At 53.0% G+C, this 11,533-nt stretch overlaps 4 protein-coding genes across 4 annotated transcripts; 1 reads left to right on the forward strand and 3 right to left on the reverse strand.

Moving 5' to 3' along the window:
- Positions 1-1,205: 1,205 nt before the first annotated feature.
- On the reverse strand, positions 1,206-3,722 carry NCS57_00389000 (uncharacterized protein; the record flags this gene model as incomplete). Its single annotated transcript, XM_053053867.1, has 9 exons — positions 1,206-1,288; positions 1,380-1,455; positions 1,528-1,710; positions 1,803-2,088; positions 2,149-2,534; positions 2,591-2,758; positions 2,816-3,381; positions 3,486-3,622; positions 3,718-3,722. The coding sequence occupies 9 exons, from the start codon at positions 3,720-3,722 to the stop codon at positions 1,206-1,208; spliced, it is 1,890 nt and encodes a 629-aa protein (XP_052916027.1).
- A 1,490-nt stretch (positions 3,723-5,212) lies between these two features.
- Positions 5,213-7,230, forward strand: NCS57_00389100 (Mitochondrial Rho GTPase; the record flags this gene model as incomplete). Its single annotated transcript, XM_053053868.1, has 2 exons — positions 5,213-5,222; positions 5,357-7,230. The coding sequence occupies 2 exons, from the start codon at positions 5,213-5,215 to the stop codon at positions 7,228-7,230; spliced, it is 1,884 nt and encodes a 627-aa protein (XP_052916028.1).
- Positions 7,231-7,519: 289 nt separating this feature from the next.
- NCS57_00389200 (MRNA cap guanine-N7 methyltransferase) lies at positions 7,520-8,944 on the reverse strand (the record flags this gene model as incomplete). The annotated part of the gene is made up of 1 exon (XM_053053869.1): positions 7,520-8,944. The coding sequence occupies one exon, from the start codon at positions 8,942-8,944 to the stop codon at positions 7,520-7,522; it is 1,425 nt and encodes a 474-aa protein (XP_052916029.1).
- Positions 8,945-9,604: 660 nt separating this feature from the next.
- Positions 9,605-11,348, reverse strand: NCS57_00389300 (MFS domain-containing protein; the record flags this gene model as incomplete). Its single annotated transcript, XM_053053870.1, has 3 exons — positions 9,605-10,622; positions 10,680-11,113; positions 11,166-11,348. 3 exons carry the CDS (start codon positions 11,346-11,348, stop codon positions 9,605-9,607), a joined length of 1,635 nt encoding a protein of 544 aa, XP_052916030.1.
- Between the last annotated feature and the right edge of the window lie 185 nt (positions 11,349-11,533).

Genomic DNA, 11,533 nt, shown 5'->3' on the forward strand with positions numbered 1-11,533 from the left:
GTCCACGCCATCAGGCGAGCCCACCACATGATGGTCTGCCCTCCACGACTGGACTACCCCTGCCCATCAAGTTTGGTTCGGCAACGGCCGCTGTTAGTGGGATGAGTGGGCTCCTCACCTTCGTTCGAGGTGCAAGGGGGGAGCCAGAGCCAAGACATGCAGTTTTGTTTCCGTCTGACGAGCCATGCATTTCGCATCCAGCTTTCTCGTTGCGTTGTGTGTTTGAGGAGCTGCGCTCTTTTCTGGCCTGTTCCCTGCGCTTTTCTCGAGCTCTGCGCCATATGCCATGCACGACCGGTCCGTCGACGCGGCAGATGCTCCCGGGTCGCGTCCGCCAGCAGCGAGCATGATGCTTGGCCCGGCTACAGGCGCATAAGCTCGCATTTATTTTCGTATGCTCGTACTGCGCTGGATGTCTTTGGTGTTGAGCTACTATGAGCTCCAAGCTCGGCTTGACAGCTTGACCCGACTGACCTCGTCTGATATCCATCATGTTCTCTCAATTCACATGGACCTCAGCACATGTTTGTCTTGCTCGTATCCACTGCTAGTCCCATCAGTTGTCACATTCTTCATCGACGCAGCAAGGAACTCAGTTCTTATCTTGAAGATGCAGCAATGGATACAGGTAATCGTTACGTGCGCTAGCTCCCCCTGCTATCTCGAAACAAGAATTCAGGGTCCTGTAGCTTCATGCCTCATGGTGGACATGGTGGACATGGTGGATCTCTGGCGCGGCAACTTGTCGCTCCCCGAAGAGCCTCCGCTACCATGTGGGCTCGACCAAGGCCACTGATTGATAGGACCGACTCACCTGTTGAGCGGTTAAAGCCTCCCTACCAAGCAAGGTATTCAACTACGTAACTCGAACCAACAGAGGCATCTATATGACTCCTTTGCTATCCCAGCCCCGAGTAAATTTAGATGCCTAATGGCACTCGGCACCACAGGCTAAACTTGCAGAAACAAGACTCAAAGTGGATTCCCCTTCCCTATCTATCATACATCATCAAATCCAAGCGAGGGACCGCTATCCCTGAAGCAACCAATGATGGAAACGACAACAACCACTCCCCAAGTAACGTATCCATTTGCCGACCGTATGTTTGGTCAGCACGGAGAAAAAAAAAGCTCGTCATCAACTGCAATTCGTCATCACCCTCGTCTCAAAGCCCGTGAAAGCTTTTTCATCACCGATCCATCTATCATGATGCCGCTGCCGGGGCTTCTGCTCCTTCGGTCTGTGCCGCCAGTTCCGACCCAGGACGTAGCCACGTTCTGATATGTCCTGCGCAACATGTCAGTTCCTGCCTGGTAAGAAGGTTTTTCGATCTGATCGGTTCGCACGTGCGATTCACGAGATTCGGAGGCGTCCTTACCTGACTTGCAGCTCGTGATAATGGCGTCTTCTGTAAAGTCTAACCAGCACACCGGGTGCGTATCAATCGACTTGTTCTATTAACCGTCGTGTCAGTGCTCTGGTTGCCCCCACGGCAGCTTTTCGTCACAGTTAGGGTCGGCACTTACAAGCACAGGGGGGAGCATAGGGATCCGAGCTCGAGGCTCAACAGGGTGTTGGATCACAACCTCTTCGTCCTCCGCATCCAAGTTCGAGTCGGATCGCAGCCGCGAGTTAGACGTAGTCGCCGTCTCCGCCCGCTGCAGGGCCGTGTATCGTGACGAGATAGACCCCCGATGTCGAACAGATTGCTACATGTGCGTCCCTCGTCAGCTTCTGTTCATCTGTTGGTGCGGCTACCAGCCAGACCACCTCCGTCATCATCATTAGTATTGTCACATACCGCCTTTGGTCGGTGAAGCATGCCGACACTGAAATCCCAGAGACAAAGACGTCCATCCTCCCCCACGCTTCCAAAACGGTAGTTGCGGTCGTCGCATCGCCAAGGGTCAAAGGCAACAGCAGACACCCAAGACTGGTGTCCCTGGCACCTTGCCACCAGCGCAGACTCGACGACCGACCAAATCGAGATCAAGTCATCTTGTCCGCCCGTCAAGACGTACTTCCCGTCTGGAGACCAGCAGGCGCAAGTCAGGCCGCCATAGTACGAATAGAATACGTCAAGAAGCCTAGTAAGTCAGCCAGGTGAGCAAATCCAACGGAGCAGGGCTAAGAGGCGGAGATCATACTCTTCTTTCAAATAGTCGATGATCCTAAGTGTCCCATCCTCAGAAACCACAGCCAGATGTCGGTTATCGGGAGAGAACGAGAAGGCGTTGATGCGGTGGTTTGATAGCTTCCAGGCCGCTACTGGATTCGACTTTTGGTTCTTGGAATGGACCGACTTATTGATGCGGATTCCATTGGGGTGAGTATTGCCGTTGGTTGCATCTATGGCTTCGCCACTGCTGCCACTTGTATTTCCATTGACTGCCTCCTCTTCAGGATTGAATTGGGCATCTTCCTTCTCCTTATCATAAACCACCAGAGACCCGTCCATGTGGGCGGCGAGGAACAGGTTTTCAGATCCCGGAATCCATCGGATCGCTGATACTGGAGTTCCGTTTATGGCTCCCTACATCTATTAGCATCGCCCACGCAATAGTGTCTAAATGAGGAAGGCTGTCGCACATTCTTGTTCAGTCGCGTATATCGCTGTGAGATTGGCTCCCACCAGATGATCTCTCCGGTTGAGAAGCCCATGATAACGTCAAGGTGTGCGACAGTCTTTGTATGAGTATTCACATCGTGGCACAGACAGTGAGCCTTGGTGAACAGAATCTTGGTCAAATAATCTTGCTGTCATGGTGTCAGCAGAGACGTCCAGGGGCTATCAATTGTTGTAATGGGACGTACCTTGGATGAGGAAGACATGTCAAGCCACTGAAAAGCACGGTTTATGTTGGCAAAAGCGAAGATTCCATCACTTGGTCGCTCAGTAAGCTTCCTAGAGAGGCCTTCGTTGACAATAACACGTGAGATGAAGGAGGAATTGCTCTTGGTCATGTTGTTCTTGGGCTTCCTCTTCTTATTCACATCCTTGCTCTGTACTTGCGCAAGCAAGGCATTGCCCTCGCCAAATGCTGGCGCGGAGCCCAGCGTTATGGAAGTAGCCGGAGCATCGCTTGTTGAACCGGCCCTGCCGTCTTCGCTGCTCATGCCTCCCTCGGCCGAGTAACGACCTTCATTCGGATGCTCTTGAATGCTCGAAGGTGCACCGCTCAATGCGAGGGTGGTGGAAGAAAGACCCTTATAAAAGAACGGGGGAGCATTCCGGGCATCTAGAGCGACAAGGGAGACGTTGGTACCGGCGGTGGCTGGTTGAGGGTGAGTCGAGAGCGGGTTTGGATTCGGTACTGTAGCTTCTGAGGGGTGAGGTGGAGGGGTCGCAAGGTGTAGGTCTTCTTTGAGCGTATATGTTCCTACAGATTGCGAGCAGCGTTAGCCAGGAGTTGCGCCAACACAGGCAGAAACCTAATTCGTCTCGGAGGCGCAAGCGGAGGCGCAAAGCCCGGGGAATACTGACCCTCGCCAACAAGGAACTGCCACTCGGGGCCAGTCGGATTTGACAATGTGTTGTTGGTCTCAATCATAGGCACGGGATGTATCGAGCTGGTGCCGTACGGCCCCATGGTGGGATACCGCGGCGGGGGAGGTAGGACACTGGAATCTCATTGCGTCAGTCTGTGATGGGCGCAAGAAGTCGCAGCCGCAACCGCAGCCATGACAGGGCCGTGGCGGGGATAAGGTGTACGTACAACATGATGCCGTCCTCGGGTCTTATACTATATCGTGACAATAATCTAAGGTCTGTGTAGAGACTCGGAAGAAGATGTCGCGATGTTCGTCGTGGTGCAGCGGGGAGACCGGTCGGAGGAGGTGGAGGTGGATGACCGAGGCACAGCCGACGTTGACACTTTGACCCAGATAGGAAGGTTCAAAGTTCCCTCAGATATAAATGATAGGAACGTGCAAGACGCGATACAGACACAATGGAAGTAAAAGAGGCCAACAAAGGATTGTTCGCTAAGTAGTCTTGACTCGAGATTCTACCTTCAAGTCTTGGTTGGGGGAAAGCAGCCAAGGAGGAGGGTTGAACCGGTCAGTGAGTGGCAGGTTGGAATCATCGGACGCGAGCAAGCAGGCCATTGTGTGGGGTAAGAACTGGGGAAGGTGCATTCGGCTCTAGAAGGAAGGAGCTGCCCACTGGGTCATGGGGTTCCAAAAACCGCAAGGGACCAATTCTTGCCGACATAAATATCAAGGCATCAGCAGTGTGATACATCACTTGGAATACAGGTTTATTTCCGTGTCTCATCTTTCGAATTAACCAGCCAATTTTTCCGCCTCGGGCTTTTCGGATCCAGAATCCGTGAGCTGGAAGGGAAAGTCCTGGCGCGACGGTCCGGGGGAGGCTGGCACGTGATGGGGTTACATCCACTTGGTGATGAACTTACCCACATTGGATGAGATGAACCACAGAACGCTTCCTCTTATCCCTCACGTCAGTTACCGGCGCGTGAGACGACGGGCGGGATTCCATATGCACTCTTCCGCTTCGAAATGCAGTCGCCTGCATTCAACCTGCATCCGTCATTTCAGGGCTCTCGATCAACAAATCGCATGACCATCACGGATCGCACCACTCGTCCAACAGGCGAGTCCATGGCCGGGTGCTGAAAGGCCCCAAAAGTTAGCGCCCTCGGCCTTCTGTCCACTGAAAACGCCGCTGTCCCACAGGCTGAAATCCCTCTGCGAGTCCAGTGATTCAGTGGCTGTGGAGCAATGAGAGGCTCAGGCTGCCCTGCTCGTACGGTTCGATGACGGCGGGTACGTATCTGTAATCGATCGTCCCCAGTTCCGCCCAATCCTTGCTCGGCGCGTCACCTCTTTCAATCATCGCCATCCCAGCTTTGACTGCATCTTTTTGCATCTTGCGTCTGTCCCACCAACAGATTCATAGATTCATGGCCTGAGCTGAGTTGGTCTGAGCCGACGACGCCATCCTGCCATCTCCCGCTGCTCCGGTTCTTTCCTGGGCTGAGCCTGAGGCCTCATATCATTGCTACCCGCCCGCTTTGCTCAAAGCTCTCAACCCAACTCAGCTTTCTTTGAGCTTTTACCATTGCCATTGATATCTTGGCCAAGGATCATTCGAAAACGACCGACGACGTTTTTAGACACTTATCCACATAGGTCATGGACCACTGGTAACAACACAACTTGACCGACAACCTGAGCAACATATCCATCATGGCTGCTGGTATGCTTCCCTGTCATGACCTCCATCATGCTTGCCCGCCATCCTATCCTGCGTTTTCGAATAGTCGATCAATCTACATCCGTAGCGCCAATCGCAATATTACTTGATGAGCTAACTAACTCTTCTGTGTTCAGTGCGCATATGTGTTTGCGGTGACGAGAGCACCGGGAAATCCAGCCTCATCGCCTCGCTGGTCAAAGATCAGTTCGTTTCCAATAGGATACAACCCGTCCTCCCCCAAATCACCATCCCTCCAAGCATCGGAACTCCCGAAAATGTCTCAACTACGATCGTCGATACCTCCGCCCGTCCACAAGACCGAACCACTCTCCGTAAAGAGATTCGAAAATGCAATGTCATCCTACTCGTTTATGCCGACCACTACAGCTATGAAAGGGTAGCCCTCTTTTGGATGCCTTATTTTCGATCACTTGGTGTCAATGTCCCTGTCGTTCTCTGCGCCAACAAGTCCGATCTTGCTGGGCAGGGAACAACGCCCCAGGTGGTTGAGGAAGAAATGTTGCCTGTTATGGCCGAATTCCGCGAGATCGACTCTTGCATCCGTACCAGCGCCAGAGACCATCGCAATGTGAACGAAGTCTTCTTCCTTTGTCAAAAGGCTGTCACTCACCCAATTGCTCCCCTCTTCGATTACAAGGAGGGCCATCTTAAGCCTGCCTGTGTCAGTGCCTTGATGCGCATCTTCTACCTATGCGACAAGGATCAGGATGGATATCTCAACGAGCAGGAGATGCGAGACTTTCAAGCCCGCTGTTTCGACAAACCATTGACAGCAGACGACCTGGACAACATTAAGCTCAGTATCTCCAAGACATTACCGACTTCTGATTTGGAAAAGGGCATCGACCTACCTGGCTTCTTGCAGCTGAACAAGCTGTATGCTGAGAAGGGACGCCACGAAACTATTTGGATCATTCTTCGGAAGTACCACTATACCGACAGCCTGAGCCTGGAAGACAAGTTCATCCGACCGAAATTCGATGTCCCCGAGTACGCATCAGCTGAATTAAGTCCTGCGGGATATCGATTCTTTGTCGATCTATTCCTTCTCTTTGACAAGGATAACGATGGTGGTCTCAATGATCGAGAGCTCGAGGCCTTGTTCGCTCCAACTTCAGGCCTCCCAAGCTCATGGACAGATTCGTCTTTCCCCTCTTCGACAGTCAGGAATGAAGCTGGCCATATCACTCTCCAGGGATGGCTTGCCCAGTGGAGCATGACAACCTTTATTGAGCCCAAAACTACAATCGAGTACCTGGCCTATCTCGGTTTTGAGCCATCAAACCCCAAGGATCCAATCACTGCTGCATTGAAGATCACCAAGCCTCGTAAGAGGAGAAGACGCCCTGGCCGCGTGGAGCGCAACGTTGTCTTATGTTATGTCCTGGGTGCCTCGGGGGCAGGCAAATCTGCTCTGCTGGACTCTTTCCTGAACCGTCCCTTCGATGGTCTTTACCACCCCACGATCAAGCCGCGCCGAGCTGTCAACAGCGTTGAGCTCCCAGGCGGTAAGCAGGTCTATCTAATCCTCGAAGAGCTCGGGGAACTAGAGCCTGCAATCTTGGAGAACCAGGCCAAGCTGGATGCCTGTGACCTCATCTGCTACGCCTACGACTCTTCGGATCCAGACTCGTTCTCGCATATTGTCAACTTGCGCTCCAAGTATCCACACCTAGATGAACTACCCTCCATCTATACTGCGCTCAAAGCCGACAAGGACAAGACCAACCAGCGGAGCGAGCTCCAGCCAGACCAATACGCCTCTTCGCTCAGTATGAGCCTACCATTGCACGTTAGTGTGACTTGGGGCAGCATCAGCGAACTCTTTGTCGCATTTGCCGATGCCGCCACGAACCCTAGCACAGCGTTTCCCAAGAGCAACGAGGAGGGGCCAGACCGAACAAGTCTCTATGTGGCACTCGGAGCAACAGCTTGTGCTGGGGTTGCTGCGTTGATGATTTGGCGTCGTGCAACTAATGCTATTTGATGTTCTTGCCCGTCATGGGCTTTGTCATGTTCGCAAGAGAATATTGGTTTTGGGATTGATGGCTCGTAAAGAGAGGGAAGGCCTCTATTAGGACATGTGGAAATTCGCCATTCAGAAAGTAAGAGAGACTATGATACCCAGCTCCGTCGTTCTTTTAGCGTGGTAAATAAAGGTGTAATAAAACCGCCATGCTTTTCTTTACGTGTTCCGCTTGCTCTCGAGACCAATGCCGCCTATATCCGTGTGCTTCGTACCATGACTTGATGAGTTTACCCGCCGTCCAGGAGTATTACACCTTGTAGAAACAGAAGCCAATGTAGAAACTAGCAGCCTCCATCTCCTCGTCTGAGACAAGCAGAGGGCCACCACCACGCTCACGAACCCCCATACGTTCGCTCAGAGGGCCCAGGTCCGGGTCATCCTTCTCAGCCTCCCAGATCTCGGGAAAGGTGCGGTGGAACTGCAGCTCAAGGTTGTAGTCATCGGCGAGGGCACGGAATGCCTCCCACGGGACGACATACTCGGGCACCTCCTCGACCGCTTCGTCCAGAAAGAAGTTATATTTCCAGCCAAAGGCGGGACGGAAGACGCCGTCGTCGGGTGTCTTGCCTGGGAAGCGCACGCGGTAGATGCTGTTGCCCCATTCGGCAGTGGGTTCAGCTTCGCCCTCCTCCAGCTCGCCGTCTTCGGGTTCTGCGGTGGGGGGCGTTGTTGAGCCGTCGGCCTCCTTTTCCTTGGCCTCGCGCTTGGCAGCGGCCTGCTCATTGAACTTGCGGACTCGCTCGCCGAGCACGTCCGAGTTGGGGATGCAGCCGATGAATCGGCCTCCCTTCTTGAGAGCACCAGCGACGTTGCGCAGCATGTTTCGCGCGTTCTTCTCCGACTCAAAGGCGTAGTGCATGGAGAACATCATGCTGACGACGTCAAAGCCCCGGCGGTTCATAGGTGAAGGATCAAAGCCCACCTGTTGAATGATGTCAAGGTTCTCGATGGACTCGCCGAAGCAGTCCTTGACGTGGAATCGCGCATCAAAGAGACGAGCGGGTGGCCTTCGGTGACCTCCTCGTCCTCCGCGCCCTCCACGACCGCTCAATGCCCTGTATCTTTCGCGAGCTTGGTCGATACTCACGTCGGCCGGGTCCAGGCCAACGTAGAGCTGAATGGGCTGAGGGGCCTGCTGCCACTTGTTCAAGTCGCCGCCCTTTCCACAGCCCATGTCAAGCACGAGCAATTCTTTACCGCTGGAGCGACCCGCCTCGCGCGAGCCGGGCGTGTGGTCCTCATCAGGCGAGTAGCGTTGGATGATGCAGCTCTTGATCCAGTTATTGAACACGCGCAGTCCCTTGATCTTGCTGTCTCTCGTCCTCCAGTCGCGCCCTCTCTCTGGCACATTGTTGTAGTGCTGTCTCACGACATCGTTGATGCCCCGGATCCTGCTCTGTTCCTCCTCGGCAGCCTGCTGAGCGGCTGCTTGGCGCTCTCGATCGAGCTGGCGCTGTCGAATGGCCTCTCGCTCGGCCTCTGAGATTCGCGCGCGCGCGCCGGGTCGCTTCTGCTTCCGCGGCTGTTCGGATGGCGAAAGGGCGCGTCGCTTGGCGGGTTGAAGTTCTTTGGCGTTGTAGGGTTGGGGGAGATCGTCCTGGGGTTCATCGTTCGCAGGGCGCTTGCGATGGCCCCGGTCATCGGCGCCCCTGTGGCCAGAGTCTCCAGCCATTGTGGGAGTATTGGTTTGGGAATTCCGGTTTGATTCGGAATATGGGGAGTTTGTAGTGTTGAAGAAGAAAAATCAGTTTTTTGGTGGTTGAAGAGGGAGAAGAAGTGAGGTTGACTTTAGGTACAACAAAGGCGCAACTCTCCTTTGGAGCATGCGGGCGCTCGGACCACCCGCTTGGTGCGCTCACTCATTTGCAAGTTGCCTACCCTATATCAGTAGCCCACTCAATCTGTGAGAATATGTGCTCCAAACACCACAACTGCTATCACGCAACTGATTGACTATGGTAGGGGTATTGGTCGCCCGCTTTTGTTGCAAGCTTAGTGTGCGTTGGTATCTATCATATTAAGTCGCTCCTCGCGGAATGACACTCTTGAATTTCGGTGCCCTAACAAAGCAAATGGCATAGACTACTAACCGTGGTGGTAATTTTGGCAGAGCACTCGCCAAACAGACACACTGAAGGAAATCCCATTGAGAAGAGAATATATATCGAGTATTTATTAATATGCTGTATATGTAACATGTATCCTTGGAATACTACCCAAGCCAGGCCTACCTCACCCCATGAAGCCATCCGAGTCTATATTCGCAGAGTGGTGAAATGTCGATCAATTATAACTAAGCCGTTCCAAAGATTGAATCTTTTTTTTTTCTTTTCTACTTTTGCTCCTCTCCGCCCTGCTGCTTGTTCTTCACAGTCCTCCACTCCATACCGAGAGCGGGCACCACCATGAAAGCAGATACGGCCACAACGACAATGAAGGCCTTTTGCAAGGCGTCGTTGTACACGACCAAGACTTCATGTAACTTGTGGGCCGGAACGAGATCGGATAATGCTGTTGCCCCGGCCTCGAGAATCGCCTGAATGTTGATTCCACTAACCGCTTTGAGACCGTCGGAAAGGTAATTGACAAATATAGACTGCCCAATACAAATGAAAACAGCACCACCCAGGGACTGGGAGAAAAACATGAGGGAGATACCGATAGAGACATCCGATTGAGACAGGACGGTCTGAGCGGCCATGCTGGGCTGTTGCATACCCGTTCCAAGACCAAGACCAAAGAGAACCTGATAGCCAATCCATGCTGAGTGACCAGTGTTTGTTTTGAAAGTGGTCATCAAGCCCGAGCCGACTGAAGTCAGGATGGTGGCGACGAACATCCAGGGGACATAGTATCCGGTACGGGTGATAATGGCTCCTGACATGATAGCTCCCACAACGAGAGATAGCACGAGAGGAATGGTGTCGATGCCAGACTGAATTGCGGATGTGCCCTTGATAGCTTGGAACCAGATTGGCAGCGTATAGAGGAGAGATATCATGCCACCTCCGATACACATAGCGTAAACAATACCACAGGCGACACTGCGCTGGCTGACGATACGAGGAGGAGTAGTGGCATCCTCTTGACGCCAGATCTGAACACCGATGAAAGCGAGAAGGAGGACACCGGCCACCACAAAGAGTGCAATAATTCGTCCGTCACTCCAGGGGTAAGAGGCACCGCCCCACTGAAGAGCCAAAATGAGGCAGACGATACCGGGGAGAAACAAGACGGTACCGATAGGGTCCATGCGGATGAACTGTCTCTTGAGAGTCTCCGTATTTGTAACTTGGGGGACATGAAGGAACACGAAGAGAACAGCGAGAACAGCGCCTCCGATAGGCAAGCTGTGAGCCATGTTAGCAATGTGTGAAATATGGAAAAGCGATCAGGGGTAAACTGACTTGATATAGAAGCACCATCGCCAAGTGACGTTGTCAGTAAATGCTCCGCCCATAAGGGGGCCGACAATGGAAGCAACACCAAAGATGGAGCCCATCATGCCGATATACATGGGCCTCTTCTCAAGCGGAAGTATTTGGGTGAGAATGACGGAAGATCCAGAAAAGATGCCCGCCGAGCCCATGCCGGCAATGGCACGGCCGATGATGAAGGCGGTCGAGTTGGGGGCAGCACCGCAGAGGGCGGAGCCGACCTCGAAGATGACGACGGCAGCGATGAAGATGAGCTTTGTCGAGTAGAAGGTGTAGATACGGCCCCAGAGGAGTTGGGTTGCGCTGCTGGTGATGAGGTAGGCACTGGCGTACCAGCTGATGTCGTCTAGAGCATGGAACTCTGTTGAGATGCGAGGAACTGCGGTTCCAATGATGGTGCGGTCCTTAAGCATGATTAGTATATAAATGAGATCCAACAAAACAGGAAATTCTCACCAGAGCAACGAGAAACATGGTTGCATAGAGGGCGGCGAGAATCAGGGCAAGCTTTCCACCTGAGATGAATGCTTGGTCGTTGGCTGAGGTCTCGGGCTCAGGTTTGGGGTCATGTGGCCCGTCTTCAAGTCTGATAGCTTCTTCTGATTGCCTCTGTAGGCTCTGCTGTGTATCGACAGCCATGGTGGTTAAAGTTGTTGTAAGTGATTATAGTAGTTGCTGTAAGTAATTGTCGAGGATGATGAGATGGTGAGACCTCTTGAGCCCGTCGAGGGGGAGCATGTATTTATGGGCTTCCATGACTGTGACTGAAATTTGAGATGCATAAGAGGAATCTTCAACCAACACTTGATTCTCGACCGAATTTC

The sequence above is a fragment of the Fusarium keratoplasticum genome, chromosome 3, assembly GCF_025433545.1.
Source record: "Fusarium keratoplasticum isolate Fu6.1 chromosome 3, whole genome shotgun sequence".
In the NCBI taxonomy this organism is placed as follows: Eukaryota; Fungi; Ascomycota; class Sordariomycetes; order Hypocreales; family Nectriaceae; genus Fusarium; species Fusarium keratoplasticum.